Below are 21,409 nucleotides of genomic sequence, written 5' to 3' on the forward strand. Positions count from 1 at the left end.
ACCAGTCCACCAGCTCTGCTGCTGTGTGATTCCAACCAAGTTACTAAATCTCCCTGTGCCTCAGTGTCCTCATCTGGAAAAAGGGCTAGCAATAACATCGACCTCCCCGGATTTTCTTGGGGACGTAACGAGTCGGTATATATCGTCTTTGCTTGGAACAGGCATGGCACATGAGAGAGTTTTCATCAACGGATGATCACGGTCATGACGATGAAATCTCAGAGCTCAGCCTTCTAGAAGGGGTCTTCTTAATCCTTCCCGCCCCCTATCCACTGCCTCACCTTCTGTGGGCCTTTCCTCAAATATCACCTTCTCAGAGAGGCCTTTTCTAGATCATCTTATTTAGAAATTACACCCCTGTGCCAGAATCCTGTGTCCTCCTTGCCTGCCCGTTTCTCCCTGGCACTTAGCACCGTGTGACACACGATCTTACTATAGTATTTATTTTGTTCGTCGTCTCTCTCCCCGCTGGAATGCCAGCTCCTTCCACAGAACAGGAACATTTGACTCTTTTATTTAGCACTCTGCACTCAGTGTGCCTTATCCCATAGCCTCTGGCACCCAGTAGGTGCTCGGGAAGTATTTCTCAGATGAAAAAACGCTGACTATGCCCTTCTGACGTTCGTGCTCTCGTTCACAACCTGACCCACTCCCCAGGCCGCTCTAACTCACCTAATGGTTCATCGAACAGTAAAAGCAGCAGCAGCACACTGCCCCCGCCCCCCGCAAAAAAGTCCCCAGGAAGGGGTGGGGGATGGACAGGGGAGGTGTTGAGGCACCAGAGATTTCCGTGATGGGGAAGAAGTGAAGGTCTTTTCCAAAACCAGCTCAGCAGCCTCATCTTTTTAACCTGATTAATCACATTAAGACTTAGTCCATTTGCACATTCCCTCACTGGTAGGAAGCCGACTTATTCAATATTTAAGAAGACCTGCATTGCAGGCGAAGGGTTTGGGCCATGTGTGGAAGAACAGGCAGCAAACGCTCCGGGACTGACTCTGAAGTGGTGAATTGTTTTTAAAAGGAGAGAAACAAGAGAAGGTGAGGCCCCAAAGCCCTTAGCCTTCCCGCTGGCCTTCCTGGATCTCTGATGACAGTGACTAGCACACCTCCGAGTTATTTGCTCTGACTCGGGGCAAGAGAGCGTTACCCGCAGTAAGGAGGCTGGGATCTGGGAAGCTTGGTCTCGTGGGTCCCCTTTTTCTAGCATTGGCATAAAGTGGTGGCTTTCAGAGTGTGGTCCCCAGACCAGCAGCATCGTCGTCACCTGGAACTTACTAGAAATGCAAACTCTCAGACTGGGTCCCAGACCTCCTGAAACAGAAACATCAGGGCAGGCAAGGGGGACATCCGTCTGTTTTCACGAGCCCTCCAGGGGACTGATGCATGACCAAGTTTGAGATGCCTGGGCAGGAGGGACAGGGACCCGAAGAGCGTGTGGAGCAGGGCCCGTGGTTCTCAGCAGGTGGGTCTCTGTCCAGGATGCACATTATAATCACCGGACAGATTTCCAAAAAAAGTATGTTGGGGACACTCACCACGAGTTTCTTCTTTAGGTGGTTTGGTTGGGATCCTGAAATTGGCATTTTTGTTTGTTTTTAGTTTTTATATATTTTGCATATTCTATTTTATTTTAATTCCAGTATGCTGGAATTAGCCCTTTTTACTGCCCCCCCCCAAATCCGTCATGCTAAGGCTCGCCACCTAAGAATTTAAAGAGCACCGGCCCTCATCAGTTTGGAGGTGACTGCACCTGGGGGAGGAGAGATGGACATGAGGCACTGAAGAGGGAGGAAGCAGAGAGGAGGGTAGTAAGTTCAGACCTTATGGCTGTGGTTGGCAACCAGGAATTTGTCCTAGAATTGTCTTTTTTTTTTTTTTTTCTTTCCTGTAATAAGAGCTACCACTTAGTGAGCATTTACTATGGGCCAGCACCGTGCTGGGAACTCTGCATGCCTCATTTCATCCACCAGCCCTGAGAAGAAGGAGCATTTGTAGCCCCCATTTTCCAGACAAGGGAAGTGAGGTACAGAGAGGCCAGAGAACGTGCCCAAGGTCCCAGGCTATCGAGGGACCGAGCCAGGACGCAGCAGTGAAGTGTCTGGATTTAGCTACTTCCTGTCTCATGGGTCCCTAAGCTGAACACAGGTTTGCTTCCTAGGAAGGGTGATTATTGAGGAGAGGTCCCGAGGATGTCTCCAGAAACACCAGGTGAAGTGGCTGTTGGAGAGGCGGAGTCTCGCATCACTTCCTCCCTCTCGTGCCTCTAGATTCAGACCCTGGTTTCCGTTCTGCCAGAAGAACTTGCCTTTCTGGGAGCTTGGTTTTCCACTCAAGGCTTCTGCATCCCCAGGTCCCATGAAGGCTTGTGAGGGACCCTTTTGTCTCCTTTCTTGATTTTCCGATGGCAGCTTGGCCATTCAAACCAGTCCAAAAACTCGCAGATAATTGCCAAGCCTCCACTTAGCTTTCAGAGAAAAATGACCTTTGTGCTTTCCTTTTCTTTCCTCAAGTTCCTTTTCTCAAAAAGAGCTAAGACTCAGGGCCAAGGGGGCTCACTCTTCACTTGTCCTCTGCTTTGAAAGATGAGGACCTTCCGACTCCCTCACATCAGCCCTCATCAGTGACCCGGTTTAAGGCAGAAACTGAGCTGCAGGCTGATGTGAGAAGAACCACTGGCAGCTGCCCTCCCAGCTCGCTGCAAAACTCGTTCCCCTCGGATCCCACGCCGTAGGCGCTTAGAGATGGCAAAGACACTTAGAAACCCATTTGCTCCCAGCCCTGCTTCATTATCCCATCAGACTCCAGAAAAGCCGCATGCTAGACAATTCCTGTAAGTTTTCCATCCCTGGCAAATCCCCAAACCAATGTGTTCACTCCTGGCTGGCTTCCTTCTTTCCAGCTCACCTCATTCTGCTCCAGAAAGGTAAATGGTTGGAGGGACGGGGTTTGAAATGCACCTTGGTGGGCGTCTCGTGGGAGAAGTTGGCCAGAAAACAAGCCATAATGACAGTACTTTGTAGGTCCTTGGCACTTTTCCTCCCAAATTGCCTCTTTACATCCATTATCTCATTATCTACCCCTAGACTCTGAAAAAATAAAACAGAAAACAGACCAAACTCCTGAGCGTTTGCCCCACTTAGTAGCCCTCCTTGTAAAAGGGAAAGTGGAAAGGTAGGAGCACTTGCTGACTAGGATATTATATATATAAACATTTGCATATACATAAGATATATAACATATCATTACATATTATGCATACAATATACTATCTACTTTATATACACACATATATATGTATGAGAGAGGGAGTTGACTCTCATCATTTGGAGGAGTTTTATTCTGCAAAGTCACCATGATCCCTGAATTAGCACATACTTGAATCATCACTCGCGAGGGAAATAACGGGGTTAGGTTCCTGCAAGCTTCTCCTCACACTTCCTCAACCGATCCATTCATATCCTTTGTTTTGTGTGCGTTTCTGCTTAAAGACATCTTATTCAATACGTGTCTTAGTCTGTTCAGGCTACAGTAACAAACTACCTTAGACTGGATGGTTTATAAGCAACAGAAATTTCTTTCTCAGGGTGCCTGGGTGGCTCAGTGGGTTAAAGCCTCTGCCTTCGGCTCGGGTCATGGTCTCAGGGTCTTGGGATTGAGCCCCGCGTCGGGCTCTCTGCTTGGCCGGGAGCCTGCTTCCTTCTCTCTCTGACTGCCTCTCTGCCTACCTCTCTGTCAAGTAAATTTAAAAAAAATAAGTAAATAAACAAAAAATTAAAAGGAATTTCTTTCTCACCGTTCTAGAGGCTGGAAGCCTGAGGTCAGGGTGCCAACAGGGTCAGGTTCTTGTGAGGATTCTCTCTGGCCTGAGGACTGCTGATTTCTCGTTGTGTCTTTATGTGGCAGAGGGCCGAGAGACAAGAGAACTCTCTCAAGACTTTTAGATGGGCACCAGTCCCATCACGAGGGTCCTAGTCCCATGACTTAAGTTAACCCTGATCACCTCCCACGCCCCACCCCCCCACCCGGCTAATACCATCCCATGTGGGGGTAGAGTCTTAACACATGAATTCTGAGGGGACACGAACATTCAGTCCGTTAACAGTAGATAGTATTGTTGAGTCATTAACATTGAACCCATGGCCAACAGTGCGGTAACTCATGGCCCATGAACTTATCAGGCAAATGTAGGTTCTCTGTAAGTGTAGCCTACTTGCACGTAGGAGCACCAGACAGCACCTCAGCGCTGGGCTCAGGGGCCATTTTCAACAGCGAAATCACCATTTTATCATCATCATTTTATTGTTTGCAATAAAAATGCAAACAACGTGGCATTAAACAAAACCTTGAAAAAGAGACCTGTGTGTGGTGTGAGAGCTGAAGGCAGAGTCGCCTGTCGGACTCGAGCGGGTAATAGGCATGTTGGGCTGCTCGGTTTTTTTCTGACTGTTCTGTGTGTGTGTGTGTGTGTGTGTGTGTGTGTGCATGCGTGCATGTGTGTGTGCATGCCAAATGTGTGTGTGTGTATGTGTGTGCATGTGTGTGTGTGCATGCCAAATGACCATGAAGGTGCTACAGGTATTGTTTTGGGGGCTAGGTGTCAGTAGGCAAATTCACAGGTACAGAATTTGCAAATAATAGGAATGATTCTGAGTGTGAGTGAGTGAGTGTGTGTGTATCAATCAGGATTCCATTGATCGTAAACCTCACTCAGGCAAGTTTAAGCGACACAAAGGGACATTTATTGGTTAATGTACTAGAAGAGGCCACAACACAGCTGAGGCTTGACTGTATCCAGTGGCTCAAAAATAGCATTAGGGACAGAGTTCCGATCCTCTAGCTCTGCTCTCTTCCGGGCTGGCTGGCCTCTCAGGTGGGCTTTCTCTACCTGAGAGAACCCTCGCCACGTACTTAGAACCCAGAAACTCAGAGCTTAGCTTCACAGAGTTCACAGAAATCATTGTCCACAAGACTGAGAGTTCCATGGGGGGACGGAGAGTGGTCATGTGTTCCTCATTTCTGTGGTACCAACACTCCAGTGTTCTTTTAGGGAGCTACCCTTTCCATGTCTCAGTGCATGGCCCTCTAATGGGACCTTAGCTCTGCTTGGGTCATATTTCCTGACTTAAGCTACATGCTAAGTTCAGAGTGAGTGTGGGAAGGGGTTACTCAAGGTGGAAGGCATATTTGTTGAGGGACATCTATTTAACAGTCTCTCTGCTGCCCCAGGACAAACTGCCCATGGTCTGTGTCCCACATTTTTGCTGTTGGCTGCATATACTTTCAAGAGCTCATGTAAGTCCCTGGAAATCTGGATGCTGAGAGGCCCCTCATGCAACAAAACGTGTCACCTACTAGAGTGAGTAGCTCTGAAAAGAAGAGAAACTAAATCAACTTCAGATGTAGTTGTTTTTTTTTTTTTTAAGATTTTATTTATTTATTTATTTGAGAGAGAATGAACAGAGCGAGTGGCAGACGGTGAGGGAGAAGCAAGCTCCTGATGTGGGGCTTGATCCCAGGTTAAGGCAGAGACTTAACCGACTGAGCCACCCAGGTGCTCCCAGATGTCGTTGTAATATAATGTCTCTTCAGAAGGTCTTCAAGTCAAAGGATGGACGGTGACTTGTTGGCTGCACCAAGAAGGAATTTTGTGTGCATGCGTGTATGTGTGTGGCATATAAAAATGGACTGTGACATCTAGGGTTTGGACACCGGCTGTCATCTGCTTAGCTGGAGACTTTGGGCCAATACCTCCCCTCTCCTTGCCTCCATTTCCTGGTATAAAGACTGAACTGAGGACCGAGACAGCTGTGCTAAGTCCCCACACGTGTAGAAAACTCAGCCTGGAACAGAATGAATGTTCTTGACTGATATGAGGGCTCCGTGAGGGGGGATGGGCGGGAGGAAGAAGATGGCAGGTGAGTTTTTAGAGTCGAATTGTGCTTGACTCCCAGCCCAACTACTCACTGGCTCTGATTCCATCCTGGGGAAAGCCTTTTTTTAACCCTTAAAACCCCAGTTTTTCCTTCTGTGAGAGGGACTCAGTGGTGTCCCTTGCCAAGCACGACCGGAGCTCCTGTAAGCAGATCATGCAGCGTGGCCCCAGCACCTGACAGATGACGAATGGCATTAGAGGTGTTACTATCAGCCTTTATTCCCCAGAGATGTGACCAGGGTGCCTTGTTCCTCTTTATTTAGTACCCACCATGTGCCAGCTGCTGTTGTGAGCGCTTGAAACATATGTCATGCTCATTTAATCTCTCAGTGCCCCCCAACCTGGAGGGAGGTGCTGGTCTCGCCGTTATTGTCATCTCCAGTTTTCATATGAGGGAAGTGAGGCACAGAGAGGTTAAGTAACTGTCTGAACACACAGAGCTGGGATTTGAACCCTGGCAGCTCTGCACTCCTCTACCTCCTGCACTCCTCTCATACCCACCTACCCCCGAGATCGTGACGACCAAGGGCTTTGTAAATCGCAGAGTGCTCCCTCCATATTTGATGCTCGGATGGCTGTTTCCATGGGACGGGGGAGAGAGACAGGAACTTTGTGGTTCATTCGTTTGAATGAACCAGCCAACACCAACCGAAACTCTGTTTCTGTTACTTTCTCCCACCTGGCGCCAGGAGGGTCTGGTCAGGGCAGGTCTTCAAGGTCTAGTGTTCATGGCAATGAAGAGAAGCTTTCTGTTCATTTCGAACTGGTCTCAGATTTCTTAGCATCCACACCCCAGGGGAAGTGGCCACTCGCCACTCGCAGTGTGACACTGCGAGGCAGGAAGTATCCTTCCTGGCCGGAGACTCTGGAACCTGTGTTATTTTTTGGGTGGCGGAGGTTCTGGAAGAACACGTGGGTAACATCTGTGCCAGCACTGGGTAAGGCAGCCTTGACTACTCTGTCTTCTGCTCCCACCTCTCACGAGCTCTGGGAAGTAGGTGCTGTCACAGCCCCCATTGTACAGATGGGGAGACTGAGGCTCTAAGAAGTTAAATAGTTTGCCCAGACTCACCCAGCTTGAGTTTAGCTAGCAGTTGGACCCAGGTCCAGGTGACTCCAAAGCCTGAGCTCTCCATGGAAAATTCTGTCATGGAATTTGTACCATGGGTGAAAATGAGGGTGACGTGTGTGTGTGTGTGTGTGTGTGTGTGTGTGTGTGTGTTGTGCCAAGGTGAGAAAACAACTAGGAGCCCTTCCTGGGGCCCTGACTGCTTCTGCTTCACAAGGATGAAGTGAAAATATGCAATTTTCCCAGGGCAGGGAGCATCTGAGGCCAGAGTACGTTATACTTCTCTCTTAAGACACTGGCTCTGCCTGCTTGCTAAGAGAGTCAGGCCAAGTCAGGGAGTTAATGCAACGGACTGGGAGGAGTCCGTGAACTTGAACCGTTCCTTTCTTTGGAAATGCACGTCACCCTCTTTACAGCAGCCCTGACAAGTAGTTCTGCTGTTTGTGTTGGGTTACTTGCAGTGATGGGAGCTCCTCACCTCTCACAGTCACAGGCCCCCCTTTTGATAGCTCCAATGGTGAGAAAGCCAACTTTGACCTGGGCCCGTTTCCCTCACTGTACCTCCCACTTGTTGCACTGGCTCTAGAATCACACTGCTGGGATTCTCCACATGTCCCCATCATTTCCTAGCTGGGTGACCTGGGAGAAGTTCCTGAACCTCTCTGTGCCCCAGGTGCCTCACTTGTGAAGAGGAAAACTCATCGTTCATTGGCTCATGGTGAGGATTAGATGAGCTATGTAACCTCGAACAGTGCCTGGCATGTCGCAGGCCCTTGGAAACTGGACGCACACCCAGAGAGATAGAAGAGGAGAGTTTAATGGACAGGCATTTATAGTCACACGAACAACCCAGCAGGCCCTGGGTGCTCCATGGCCCAGCACCTGATGGAGGGAGCCGTCAGCCTGTCTAGGCCTGGAGGCGTCAGAAGGGAACACTTGTAGACCCAGAAGAGAAAGGATTGTATGAAGGGATCCTCCGGACAGGAGCTGTGACCCCCAGCAGCCAGCTCATGGTAACCAGCAGGTGGGGCCCAGAGAATATGTGCCCTCGCCTCTCTCTCCCCGCTTCGGGTCTCCTGTTGCTGCCTCCCATTAGACAGACCCGACCAGGAGCCAGAGGGCAGGAGAGCCTCTGAACGCACCCACACAGGACATTCTCCCAGGACGCAGAGCTGGGTGGTGGGTGAATGCATTTGGATGAGTGACTAGAAGATATCCAGCAAGGCTATTTTTATTATTATTTTTATTATTGGGTCGGACCATACCATGTTGCCACTATGCCACCATATTTGCCATATGAAAATAGCAAATTATCTAAAAATATAAATATAAATCCTATAAACTAATATCTTCTTAGCTGGATAGTGTATTACTTATATCAGTAGTCAATGGAGCAGGGTAGTGAGAAGGCTCATTTATAAAAGATCCAGGTCTGTGTCCTTGGATAGTCCAGTGTGACCTTGACAGTGAGGAGGGGTCAGGATGGCGCTTGTGGTCTGTGTGGTGTGATGAGATTTAGGGCTGCAGATAAGTCCGTTCCAGCTGGGTTTTAATCAGAACAAGTTTCATTGTAACTTGGGCCCAAGGGGCAGCCAGGGGCCATTAAGCTAAATGGCTTGTTTTAATACACAGACCTGGCTCATCCCATTTTCCTGTTTGGCTCATCCCATTTTCCTGTTTGGGGTCCCATGTGTCTGGCCATGCTTGCGACAACACAAAAATCAATCCTGAGCTTTTCCTCTTCCTTGCACAGCACAGCCTAGCTGGAGCAGAGATAAGCTTGGTTAACAACACAACAAAGGCGAGTTTCCACTTTATCAAGGAACCTGGTAATATAGGCTGGTCTTCATAGGGAGCCCTGGAGAGAGTTCTGTAACAGTGTGTCCACTTTGTAGCTCAGTGTTTGGCTTCGTAGACTCAGGGCACAGAGAGATTCATAACCCCGGGGAGGAAGGAAAGGTTTGGGGTACCCCTGTCCAGCAGGAGACATTCTTCCCAGGAAGATCCATTCTGCATGCTTTCCCCTGCCTTCGGTGTGTGAAGGTACACCCTGGTGAGACTTCCTGGCTGTGTGTCTTTGGGCAAAGCACTGGACTTCTCTGGGCTTCCGTTTCCTGATCTGTAAAACCGGGTAATAAAAGATCGTGTGTTCTAGGATTGTTCTGAAGCTCAGATGAGATGTTGCACGTGAAATAGTGTAGTCCTGGCCGTCGGGAAGCACAGACAGGCTGGGTTAGGTGGTCGCTGCAGGAACACGTAATCCCTACAGTTTCAGTGGCTGGAGCACCAGATTTGTCTCTCACTCATGCTGACAGGGCGCGGGGGGCTAGTAGGGGGTGTCTGCTCTGCGTGTATCCTCCCCCAGGGGCCCAGGCTGAGGGGGGCTCCATCCTCACACACCCACAATTGTCAAGACAAGGAAAGGGGAACGCGGTGAAGAATGCTGGAGGGCACGTGACGTGATGAGTGTTACACGCACCATGGGTGTTATATGCAACTAATGAATCATTGGCTGCTACATCAAAAACTAATGATGTACTGTATGCTGGCTAATTGAACTTTACTTGAAAACAAAAATGCACTGGCTTCTGTTTCCACCTGGGAACGTTTGCTAGCCAAAGCGGCTCATGTGGCCACTCCCAGCTTCCCAGGGAGAGAGAAGGGCGGTCCCATCATAGGGTTGGTCAGCAGTGCTCACGACCACCACCGCACTCAACAGACCACCCTTCCTTTAGTACAATTACACTGTTTCCCTTGTAGGATAAAATCACATATTGTCATTTCCCTTATTCATCATTATCATGCTTCATGTACTTATTCTGGCTTCAAAAACCCTGGGACATTGCCTTCTAGAGCCAGAGCTGGGCTCCCATCTCTTTAGGAAAAGGCAACTGAGATCATTATTATTAATATCAACGCAAATTCATGATAGCTCCCACGTGACAAGCAGGTGTTTTGTGCCGGCCCCGAAGTGGGGCCTTCCCATACACCATCTCATTTAATCCTCACGATAGTTACAATTTGAGATCCAATTCTATGGTCAGGGAAACTGAGGCTGGGGGAGGGGAATACACTTGTGAGGCTGGTAGATGGCTAGATGGGCTTGGCTGCCACACCCATGCCCTAGGTCACCCTGCCGACCTCTCCTAGAGCATGGGGTCTTAGTTTCTGGATCCTTTAGGATCCAGAAGGGTTCCAAGCAGGGTTGGCCGGGTGGAGATTGCTTTAGGCCATGGGGTTAATCATGGCCGGCTCTCTCTCTCCCGTCCTGTTTCCCCACTGCTCTGTCCTCCAATCACCCCAGGCTCCATTCCCTTGAATTTCTCCAGGCCACAAACATTGCCATGTCCCCCGAAACCTCTGAGTCTTTGGTCACGCACGTCCCCATCTTCATCTTTTCAGTCTTGCATGGTCCTGTTTATCCTTCAAGGCCTGGCCCAAAGGTCCCCCTCGCTGGGAAGACCCTCACCGCCCCAACCCCCAGGCAGAACCAATACCAGAATCTTCCTGTTCCTGTAGCATTTAGTACATTAATGAATCTTAGCATTTTCTAGACACACACAGACACAGCCTTTTCAGAGGAGGAAAGAGATTAGTCTTTGTTTTTAATTAATGCCAGCTCTCTCATCCTGACTTTTAATACCGTCACCTCATTTGTCTTATTAAGTACTTAGTTTTGCTTTTAATTAGTGCTGTTTATTGTCACTGAATTTTAATTGTCAGTGCAGGGTCTCAGCAGGCCTTGGTGAGGAAGCTTTACAAATGTTTCCTGTCCTCTTGCAAGGCCTGAGCTTGGGTGGCAGTGCCTCTGATGCAGGGGGGTATTCCAGGGGGTTGTCGAAGGCTGGGTATTTCTCCCCAGGCCTCAGCCAATTCGTGCTGCCTTTGACATCCCTGTTTGCTCCAAGGTGGCTGGTCTGTGAAGACACATAGAGCTTAGGAGGTTTGCAATGGCAAAATTCAATTCAGATTGACTCAAGAAGAAAAAAAATGGAGGAACATATTGAATCATGGTTGCCAAAAAGGCCAGGATGGATTCAGGTACGGCTGGATCCAGCTTTCCAGTGCATCATCAGAACTCAGTCTCTTTCCATCTTTCAGCTCCACTTTTATCCTTTGGCAGGCATTTCCCATGGGGTAGCAGAAGTGATAATAGCAGCTCCAGACTTCTGTTCTACTAGCTAAGCAATCCCAGAGGACAGACCTTCATCTGTCCAGATTAGGTCATGTGCTTATCCCTGGACCAGCTACTGTAGCCCATGGGCTATAATGCTCCAACTGGCCTGGCAAGGGAAGTTGGTCCACTTCTAGGGGCCAGAATGGATGAGCTCCTTCTCAGCAACACAGATTGATACTGAAAGAGAGAGGGTTTCCTGAAGGAAAATTGGGGTGCCATTACCTGCCAAAAGAGAGAGAAATGCCAAACAGGCAAAACCAAGAAATCCCTACCCCCGATAATCCACTGAAATGTCTCATTCAAGCCTAAACAATCACTGGAAATTAGATCTTTGTTCTCCTCCCTAGCCAGACCCTTAGATAACATTAGCAATGACCTCCTTGTCTAATACTTGAAAAGGAGTTTGGATTACAAAGTCCCTGCACATGTGTTAACTCATCAGCTCTTCCCAGCAACTCTGCAAGGTAAATATAATAACAAAGATGGGAACTTTTATGTCCTCATTTTACAGATGCAAAAACTAAGGCCCAGAATGACTAAGTGACTTGCCAGAGTCACGCAGAAAATAAAATGAATAGGGCCTTTGCATTTACTTTCTCCTCTGCTTGGAATGCTCTGCCTCAGAGAGCCATGTGGCTCAGTCCATTACCCTCTTCAAGTCTTTGCTCAGATATTACCTCTTAATGAGCCCTCCTCTGAATACCTGTGCAAACTCAAACTTCCCTCTCAGTCATCAATCCCCCTTAGTCTTAATGCTTTACTGTTTGGTTATTATCTGTCCTCCCCACTAAAAGATAAGCTCCGCAAGGGCAGTGATTTTCCTCCTTGTTTGTTTGCTTGGATGTTGTATCCCCAATGCCTAAAACAGTGTCTGGCACATAGTAATAGATGTTCTATATATACTTTCTGATTCTTCCTATTTCTCAACAGAAGCTGGCAATCCGAATTTTTAATTAAATCCCATGCTTTTTAGAATATTGGCTTGATTTTACTTTTAAAAAACACTGCATGGGCCAAACAAAACATATTTTCAGCCTGGATGCTGTTTCTGGAATATCCCACCCACCCCCAGTCTCCCCCCCCCCCTTTGAGGTCCTTGGTGCAAATTGCATTTCCCACACCATCAGATGGTGTGAGTTTTTCCAGATTCCTAATTGAGCAGCAATAGGCTGGACTCAGGGGAAGAGCCGAGGGACAGGAAAGAGACACACAAAGATAGGAGTGACTGGGTGCCATCCCTGGTAGCAGCAGGTTCTGCTGCGAAGCTCCTGGGTGAATTCCAAGACTGTGGGGCTGGGAGGCCGACTGTGGCGTTGAATTCTGCACCAACAGCGGCAGCTCACACCAGTTCCCTGCGGTGCCCTGCAGTGCCCCATAGAGGCCCCCCCCACCCCATAGAGCCCTGCAGTGCCCATAGAGGCCCCCCTGCCCCATAGTGCCCTGCAGTGCCCCATAGAGGCCCCCCCGCCCCATAGTGCCCTGCAGTGCCCCATAGAGGCCCCCCCGCCCCATAGTGCCCTGCAGTGCCCCATAGACCGCACCCCCCCCCAGAGTGCCCTGCAGTGTCCCAGAAACCTGCTGCGGCTCTGAAGCTAAAAGGGCTTTCAGAGTTGGTTTTTCAGCTCCTCGGAAAGTGACAGAAGACCTGGAGATTCCGGTGTTTGGAGGCATGGTTCCTGAGCAAACAGTGCCAAGGAGAAGTAGGCAGAACAAAATGCAAAGAGGGAGAAAGGCAGGGTTCTGGAATCTGGCTTTTCTGGGCTCAGGACAGAGTCTTGACAGCAGTCTCAGCTGCAAGTGGCATGTGGCTTAACACCAAGCTGTGCCGGGGGCAGGTCTGGAATGGGCCTGGCTCTGACCCGTACACGCAGATTTGTTGAGTGCCTGCTGTGCTCACCGAGTCTGGGTGAGGATTTACTGAGCATCTACTGTATACCGTACTCAGGACTGGCTGCAGAGTGAAAACACAGGGCCCCCCTGCTCGAATATTATTAAGAATCTCAAGCCGGTAACAGCAGAGCATTAAGGCAGGCTCGGGGCCCTTCTGCTCATGGAGCCCTGGGTGGCTGCCTAGGCTGTGGGCCCGTGAAGTTGGCCCAGGCTGCACCAGACCTACAACTGTTGAACAAACCTGGACCCAGCCCTGCTGTCGTGGATCTCACAGAACAGGTGGAGAGACAAACAGGAAATAAAAAATAATAATCATTGCAAATCACAGTATTATAAAGGAAACAAACGGGGAGAGTAAGCAATGGGGTTAGAGGAGGTGACTTAGAGAGTGTAGTCGGGGAAGGCTTCCTGGAGGAGGGGACACTTGAGCAGAGACCAGCAGAGGATGAGAAGGAATCAGCCTCATGAGAGTGCTTGGAAGCAGCTGTCAAGTCAGAGAGAGCAGGAGAGGCAGAGGCCTGATAGCTGGAAAAGCCAGTGTGACGGGCGCATGGTCAGACAGACAGGGAGGGTAGCCGGTAGAAGAGCCTGGCCGTTCTTCGAGGTCAAGGAGGAGGCCTTAAGTCTTACAATGGGCAGCCACCGCAGCACTTTATTATTTTAAATTTACATTTAAAAAAACTAAGTGTTCATTTATTTTGAGATAACTCACATAGCTCCATGGTTGCAAAGCCAAAAGGGAACGTTGTAAAAATTCTCCCTCCCAGCTCAGCTTCAGCTCCTCAGTCCCTCTCCCCGGAGGTGAGCAACGTTACCTGCTTCATGCTCGCTCTTTAGTGATCCTTGATGCATGTATAACCCAAAGTCACACGCATGTATCCTGCCTTCCCTTGAGCACACGAGTGGTGTTGTTCTGGAACTTCGTCCTACGTCTTGGTCTGTACGCCAGGCAGTGTATCTTAGTGATGCAGCCGTATCCGTCATAAATCCTCTCCTTATTCCTTCCAGCTGTGTCGCACGCCACCGTCCAGATGGGCCACCACCAGCTAGCCCGGGCTTAGTATTAGGCATTTAGACTGCTTCCTAGACACACTTTAAGCAGGACCTTGGGAAGCCCATTTAAACGCTCCATGACTCAGTGACTCATCTGTAAAATGGGTAAGAAGAACATCTCTGTCGAAGGCTATCGTGAGGACTGAGCAAGATAAAACGTGAAAGGCACTTACTTAGCAGGTAGTAAGCGCTCGATATGGGAACTGTCAGTTGTTGGTGTTGTTGCTTTTATGATCGAAAGCAGACTGGGTCTTGGAGCTTGCTCTAGGCCTGGGGGCAACCTGTGTCCAGGAGAAAGAGCTAGAGCTTCTGGCTTCCGGGGAGGCAGTGATTTTATGCTTTCTGAACTTGCAGCTGCATGACTGGATCTAAGCCGTGGCTTTGGCCCCGACTGAGCAGAAACGTGTTCTCTTTCAGTACTTCCAGGGTGGGGGTTGGCTGGGCGTGTCTCTGCTCGATTCTGAGGCTGAGAGCTGGGAATACAGTCAGGGACTGAGGGTCACCAAACACTCACCAGGATCGAACAATCTAAAACGAAGGAGGGACGTTCTGTAGGTGTGAGCAGAGTAGTGATTGGCACATGGGCTTGGCAGAGAGTTCAAATCCTGGCTCTGCTTCTTGGTAGCTGTGTGATTTTAAGCCAGTGGCTTAACTACTCTGAGCCTCACTTTTTCACCTGTAAAATGAGGATGCTATCACTCACTCACCTGGGAGTAGGATTGTAAAGATTCAAGCAAATGGTGAAGGTATGGGATTTTGCACATAATAGATGCTCAAGAAATGTTAGTCATCATTGCTGGAGAAACTATATAGTCTAGGGGAAGCAGGAAAGGGGGGGGTTTACCATTCTGCAAGTGCTTACAGTGTGGCAGGGACTGTCACAGGTGCTTAAACTCACCAGATCAGTGACACCAAGATTCTGTGGGTCCTGGGCAGAATCCTATATAATTTATCGGACACGTGCATCTCTCCTTTTGCTCCGGTATCCAGTGGCTGGTTTCCCTCTGCTGCTCCTGCCCCGGGACTGCGGGGTTCCTGTCCACTGTGCTGATGGCTTCTCTGTAGCACACAGTAGGAAAGGCAGGGGGCATTGGAAAATGTCAGAGGCTTGCCATGTCCATTAACTCCCCCTCAAAGCTGACCTTATGGCTGCACTGCATGGAGCATCGTCTGCAGGCAGCTGGGAGAACGTCTTAGGATCGCCTCCTCTCAGGTTGGAAGGTGGTTAAGCGGCTTGCCCGGGGTGATGAATTCAGGGATCCAAGCCCTGCTGTCCTAAAATTCTCCCTTCTACTCCCACATGAGATTGAGTTCTCTGAAAGCAGAACCAGCGATGGGATTTCTATGACTAGCGATGACTCAGGGACACAGTGTAGGGCAGTGGGGGATGTGGCTTCATCTGGAGTCTGGCCTCTGCCCGATCGCACAGGGAGCTCTGGAGCTATTGGCACACAGAGCTGTCCCACCTGGACCCAAGGAGGCTGTGCGTTTATGTCCCCACCTTGTCCGTTATTCACTGGCTTTGGGCCGCACCTCGGGCAAGTGTCGCCTCCTGTATCTCTGGGCAAGGCAGCTGCTTTTCTTGGCTGAGGGCAGTTCTCTGGAAAATGGTGCTGCCCTGAGCTCTTGGCTGTTAACACTCCTAGAGGTGTGTGTGTGTGTGTGTGTGTATGGCCGGGGGGCGGGGTGGACGCCCCTCCTGTAAAGGACATCGGCAGTGCCTGCCATCCCACTCCCCTCCCAGCCCCCCCAGTGAGGGCCTGCCTGCAGACACATGACCTCTTTTCTCCGGGCTCGACCCTCAGCTGTTCAATGCCTCGATGCCTCAGGCGTCCCCTCTCCTGGCCCAGGCCCAGCTGACCAGGGCACGCACTGGACAAGGAGTCCAGTCCTGAGACGTGAAGTGCTTTGAGAGCCCTGGATGGCAAAATTGAAACAACGGTACTGTCCGGGCTGGCTTCTGGCCTAGAGGATGGAGCTGGGTAGTTTCCACAGGGCTGACAGCCAGGGCTCTCGCGCTTTGCAGGCAGAATTTTAATAGGAAATGAACTCCTGGTGTGCATGACTGAATGCTGGGGTGGGGGGGAGAGCCAGGTTCCACCTTTAGGGCAAGAGAATTTGGAGATCAGAGTTCACGGGGTGGGGTGACTGTGTAAGCCTTGCCCCAGCCCTCCCTGTTTCCTGGCACCTCTCCACCCCCCACCCCCCAGGGCAGTGCTTCATCTCTGCTGCAAAGCAGAAAGCAGGGTATTCAAGTAAGCATTCCAAGTCCAGTCCAGAGGCAGCAAACTGGACCCGTTACCTGGATCCGAGGCTCTGAGCACCCAGCAGGGCCCAGGGGTCCCCGGGACCCAGGGTGGCCTCTCTTGGCTCCTGCCACAGGCAAAAATGAGACATTAAGTTTCTTTTCAGCACATTTCCTCTGCACCAGGAGCCATCTCTCATTTCTTTCTTTTTCCCAAGTGGAAGCAGTGAAATGGTCCTATGAGTCTGGGGAGATTATGTCAACCACAGGGGAGCAGATGAAATGGCTTTTCCGTAAGAGGCCTCCCTCCTCCGTGTCCAGGCTTCAGCCCACTGGCAGGTTTAATTATCCCACCAGCTACAGGAGAGGAGGGAGAGTTCACCCCCCGCCCCCACCCGGCTTCTCAACTAATCAGTCCCAGGAAACAAGGCCATGTTGTACCAAGACCTCCAGGGAAATCAGGACCCACTGGACACAGTGATCCTCTTTCTAAAGTTGTTTTTTGTTTTTTTAAATTGAATGTAATCTCTGTGGTCTCTCCCCCTTTACTCTTTGGCTAGACCCTGCGGGTGGGGCAAGGTGGGAAGCTCCACAGAGGACAGAAGCCTGGCTGAGTTCAGCTGGACTGCCTTCGTGTTCAAGGAGACTCATGCATGCATTCAACAAATATTTAGTAAGCGCCTTCTGTGTGCCAGGTGCTATGTGAGGTGTTAGAGATTAGGAGAGAATAGAACAGAATAAGTCCTGCGAGAGGCTTACATTTTAGAGAGAAGACATACAAACTCTAAGCAAATCAACAAGACCTATGATACATTTGGGAAGGGATATGAGCTCTGAAGAAAAGGAAATCAGAGTGAAAGAAGCCAGAGCGGAGGACCTGGAGGAGGAGATCTTTTAATTGGAGCAGTCAGGGAGGGCCCTTTGAGGAGGTGACGTTTGAGAATAGACCTAAACAAGGGAGGAGAATGAACCAAGCAAACATCTGCAGGTGAGTTCCAGGCAGATGGGAGGGCAAGGAGGTGGGGTGTTGGAGGAAGCCCAGGGAGGCCTGTGGGGCTGAGTAGGGAACAAGAGGAGAGTGGCAGATAGGGTTAGAGAAGGAGGTCATGAGGACCCAAAATCATGCTAAGGAGTTGAGACCTTGTTCTGGGAGCAATAGGGAGCCATTGAAGACATTTGAGCAGAAGAGTGACATGGGCTGATTTATTTTATTTCGGGTGAAGAAAGGGACATAAAGTACACACCTGGTTTTTGCAGATGTACATAACACCCAGTTGAAGATACAGAACATTTCTACCCTGCAGAGTTCCCCTTCTGCCCCTTCCCAGCCAGTACCCTCGGTATCCCAGAGTTAGCCACGGATTTGCTGATTTCTACAACCATCAAATAGCTTTGTCTGTCCTTAACCTTCATGTAAACGTGATCAAATAGTGTGTCCTCGTTTGCCGCTGGCTTCTTCCATAAAACATCGTGTCTGTGAGATTCGTCCCCCATTGTCACGTACATTAGGAGATTGTCTTTTACTGTGGGCCAGTATTTTACTGTGTGAGCAGACCACCTTTATCTATCTGCTCTCCTGCTGATGGGCACTTGGATGATTTCTAATTAGCTGTTACGGATAAAGAGGTTATGAACATTCTTGTGCGTGTTTTAGAACATGAGCCTTTTCCCCTTAGGTTTATGCCTGAGAGTAGAATTCGTGAACTGTAGGGTCGGTGAATGTTTATAGCTCTAATGAGCCTGCCAGTTTTCCAGAGTGTCATCTCCCTCTTCCGACTTGACTGAGATAAAATTCACATACCATACAATTCACCCATTTAAAGTAGGCAATTTAGGGGACGCCTGGGGTGGCTCACTCGGTTAAGCATCTGCCTTCAGCTCAGGTCATGACCCCAGGGTACTGGGATCGAGTCCCGCATCTGGCTCCATGTTCTGCGGGGAGCCTGCTTCTCCCTCTGCCTGCCACTCCCTGGGCTTGTGCTCTCTCTCTCCTTCTCTAACAAATAAATAAATAAGAGCTTGGAAAAAGTAGACATTTTAGTGGCTTTTAGTATATACATAGAGTTGTACAACCATGATAATAGTGAATTTTAGAACATTCTTGTTCTCCAAAGAATCCCCGTACCACATAGCCTTCATCTTTAGCCTTTCTGCCCTCCCCCAGCCTCTGGCAATCAGAATCTATTTTCTGTCTCTCTGGATTCACCTGTTCTGCACATTTCTTATAGAATGTGGCCTCTTGTGTCTGGTTCTTTCTCCCGGTATCATGGTTTGGAGTTTCCTCCACGCGGCAGGTGTGAACGCTTCCTTCCTCTCTAGGGCTGGATGACATTCCGTTGCGTGGACAGACGCCTCTTGTTTGTCCGTTCAGCAGCTGGTGAATACTGAGTCTTTTCTACCTTTTGGCTATTGTGAATAACGCTGTGATGAGCATTTGCGTACAGGATTTCACGTGGGTGTGTGTTTTCATTTCTCTTAGGTGGGTAAGATACTTAGGCGTGGAGTTGCTGGGTCGTATGGTAGCTCTGCGTTTCACCGTGGCTATGCCGTTTTTTACAAGCTGTGACTTAAGTGTGTGGACATCCTACAGGCATCTGCGTGGAGCATGGACTGAAGAAGGCCAAGGGTAGAGGCAGGGGACCTGCTTCTACCCTTCATAGGCTACTGGAGTAAGCCAGGCACAGATAGTCTGGTGCAGATCAGCACAGTAACTGGCCAGGCAGAGAGCAGTGGGCAGATTCTGGGTCTTATTATGAAGCCAGGCTGACATGATTTTCTCATGACTTGGTGTTAAAATATTTAAAAAAAAAAAAGCCAGGATTGACTCCAGGATTTCGGATCACAAAGCTGGCCAAGCCAAGTGCATGGGCAAACGAGTCCAATGACTTCTGCCAGTAGGAAGACCCTGGGTTGGAATTAAAAATTCCGATGACCCCCCCTCCCCCGCTGAGTTAGTCAAGGAGAAGAATGTGCGTTTAAGGAAGAAGGCTCTCCCTGATCGTTTCTGCCACTAGGGAAGGTGTGGCATCCAGCAGGAAGTCTTCCCCTTGGGGCCTCAGTTTTCCCCATCTGGGAAATGGAGAAGCTGGGCAAAGTTCCCTTTCTTTTCTGCATCCTGCAGAGTACTTGGCATAGAGTAAGGACTTGAGAAATGTAGAGCGGCTGCATAACTGGGTGATGTCCTCTCTGTGTTCCTATTTTCCAGGAGCACCAAACTCCCGCCATGACTGACACTGTATTCAGCAACAGCTCTAGCCGTTGGATGTGTCCTAGTGACCGACCGCTGCAGTCAAAGTAAGTCGTCACGTCTTCTGGGGCATGGCTTGTGTGGGGTCAGCGAGGGAGAAAGGAGTCCCAAAGAAACAAATAGAATTTCCTTCCCTGTGGTGGGAAGAAATGAATCCAGTGAGGGTATTGTTACACAAACTTCACTTTTACTGCTTTGCAAGTTTGGAATAATGAGCAAATTCTGAACTGCACGCCCCAGAGTAGAGGCGGCGGGAAGAGCATGGACCCGGTGCTTAGAACCAGGCTCTGTTCTGCTTCTAGACCGGAGCTTTTTTCCTGTGTGATCAGAGGCGAAGCTTTGCCCCTCTCTGGGCCTCAGTTTTCTTATCAGTCACATAAGAAAGTTGGATCAGGTCACGGGGTGCAGACTGGCAGGCCACCGGCTGACTCAGAAGTGTTTTCGTGCTATTTGTTTTTGGCCTAATGATTTAAAAATCGGGAAATGTGACATGAGGGTGACGTCACATTCTGTATCCAAGGATTATTATACCCAAATCAGTGATGCCTCAGATCTGTACCACCCTGGCTTATGAGGGCTGATCAATTTTCAGGCATTTTGCAAGCTGATTATCAAACACAACCATTCTGAAAAATTGAGTTTGTAATTCTGCAATTAAATAATGTTCAACACAAAGAATATAAAGACTCAAAATTAATCGCTTAATTATGTTACGACATTGTGTTATTCTCTGTGTTATGTTATATACCCGTGTGTATAATGATACGCTGCCGTGCCTTTCTTCCCAGTTTTGCATCCAGTGGGGTTTTGTCCCCACTGTTAAATTGCCACTGGCTGTTGGACAATCTAAAGCTGTTGTTGATCGTTCCTGCAGATTTTCACTCAAAATGGCTTGTTTCTTTGAATGCTGGCTAATTTTTTATTGTGTGCTCAATCTGCGAGAATCCTAGGGAACCTCCTTTGGGGATGTTTTTCTTCAGAGGGATTGGCACTCTTGCTCCTGCTGGGAGTCAGGGGTACTGCTCCCCAACAATGATGTTAACCTCCCCCCGCCCCACCCGGGAACCCCCAGAGGGTCCTGGCTCTGTGTCAGGGTCTCAGATTGAGCTACTCTGCCCATGAGGAGCTGAGGTCAGACTTTGGAACAGGAGTGCTGGTGTTTGCCTCGACTTCCTGCTCACAGCTCACTGTCCTGGATTCTGTTTGCTTGGTCTTCTTTTTCTTTTTCAAAAAATTGCCTTTATAAAGGTATACATGCGTACCTTCGACAGTACGCAGTGAAAGTACAATTTGGTCATTGTAAAAAAAAATACTCATGAAGCTGTCACAGTAGTCAAGCGAATGAACAAATCCATCTATCCCAGAAGCCTCCTTGTGCCTCTTCCTCCATCTCCTCCCCACCCATCTCTAGGTAATTGCTCATCTATAACTATATACATTATAATAACTGCACGTTAGTTTGCCTTTTCCAGAATGTCCTACAAATGGCATCGTAGAGCGTGAGCTCTTTTTCTGGGAAGAGATGTCTCTCTTCTTTCTCTCAGCACAGTTTATTTCATGAGCCATCCTTATTGTTCCAGAATGTACAGACTGTTCTGTGTAGCCATAGTCTGTTCCTTTGTACGACTGAATTGCATTTTGTTGTGTAGATATACCACAATCTGTTTATCTGTCCGTCTACCGAGGAACGCTGGGCTGTTTCTAGTCTGGGTTGGGTGCAAATAAAATGTCTTATAGAGGGATGCCTGGGTGGCTCAGTTGGTTAGGCGTCTGCCTTCAGCTCAGGTCATGAT

At 49.2% G+C, this 21,409-nt stretch overlaps 1 protein-coding gene across 5 annotated transcripts in view; it reads left to right on the forward strand.

The window, feature by feature from the left end:
* RPH3A (rabphilin 3A) overlaps positions 1-21,409 on the forward strand; it is a 268,753-nt gene that overhangs the window by 181,285 nt on the left and 66,059 nt on the right. For all 5 annotated transcript variants that reach the window (XM_047697931.1, XM_047697930.1, XM_047697933.1 and 2 more), the window contains exon 3: positions 19,575-19,663. In XM_047697931.1, the coding sequence (XP_047553887.1) occupies positions 19,593-19,663 (71 nt within the window). In that variant the 5' untranslated portion in view covers positions 19,575-19,592. The remainder of the gene's footprint in view (positions 1-19,574; positions 19,664-21,409) is intronic.

This window comes from Lutra lutra, chromosome 12 (genome assembly GCF_902655055.1).
Source record: "Lutra lutra chromosome 12, mLutLut1.2, whole genome shotgun sequence".
In the NCBI taxonomy this organism is placed as follows: domain Eukaryota; kingdom Metazoa; phylum Chordata; class Mammalia; order Carnivora; family Mustelidae; genus Lutra; species Lutra lutra.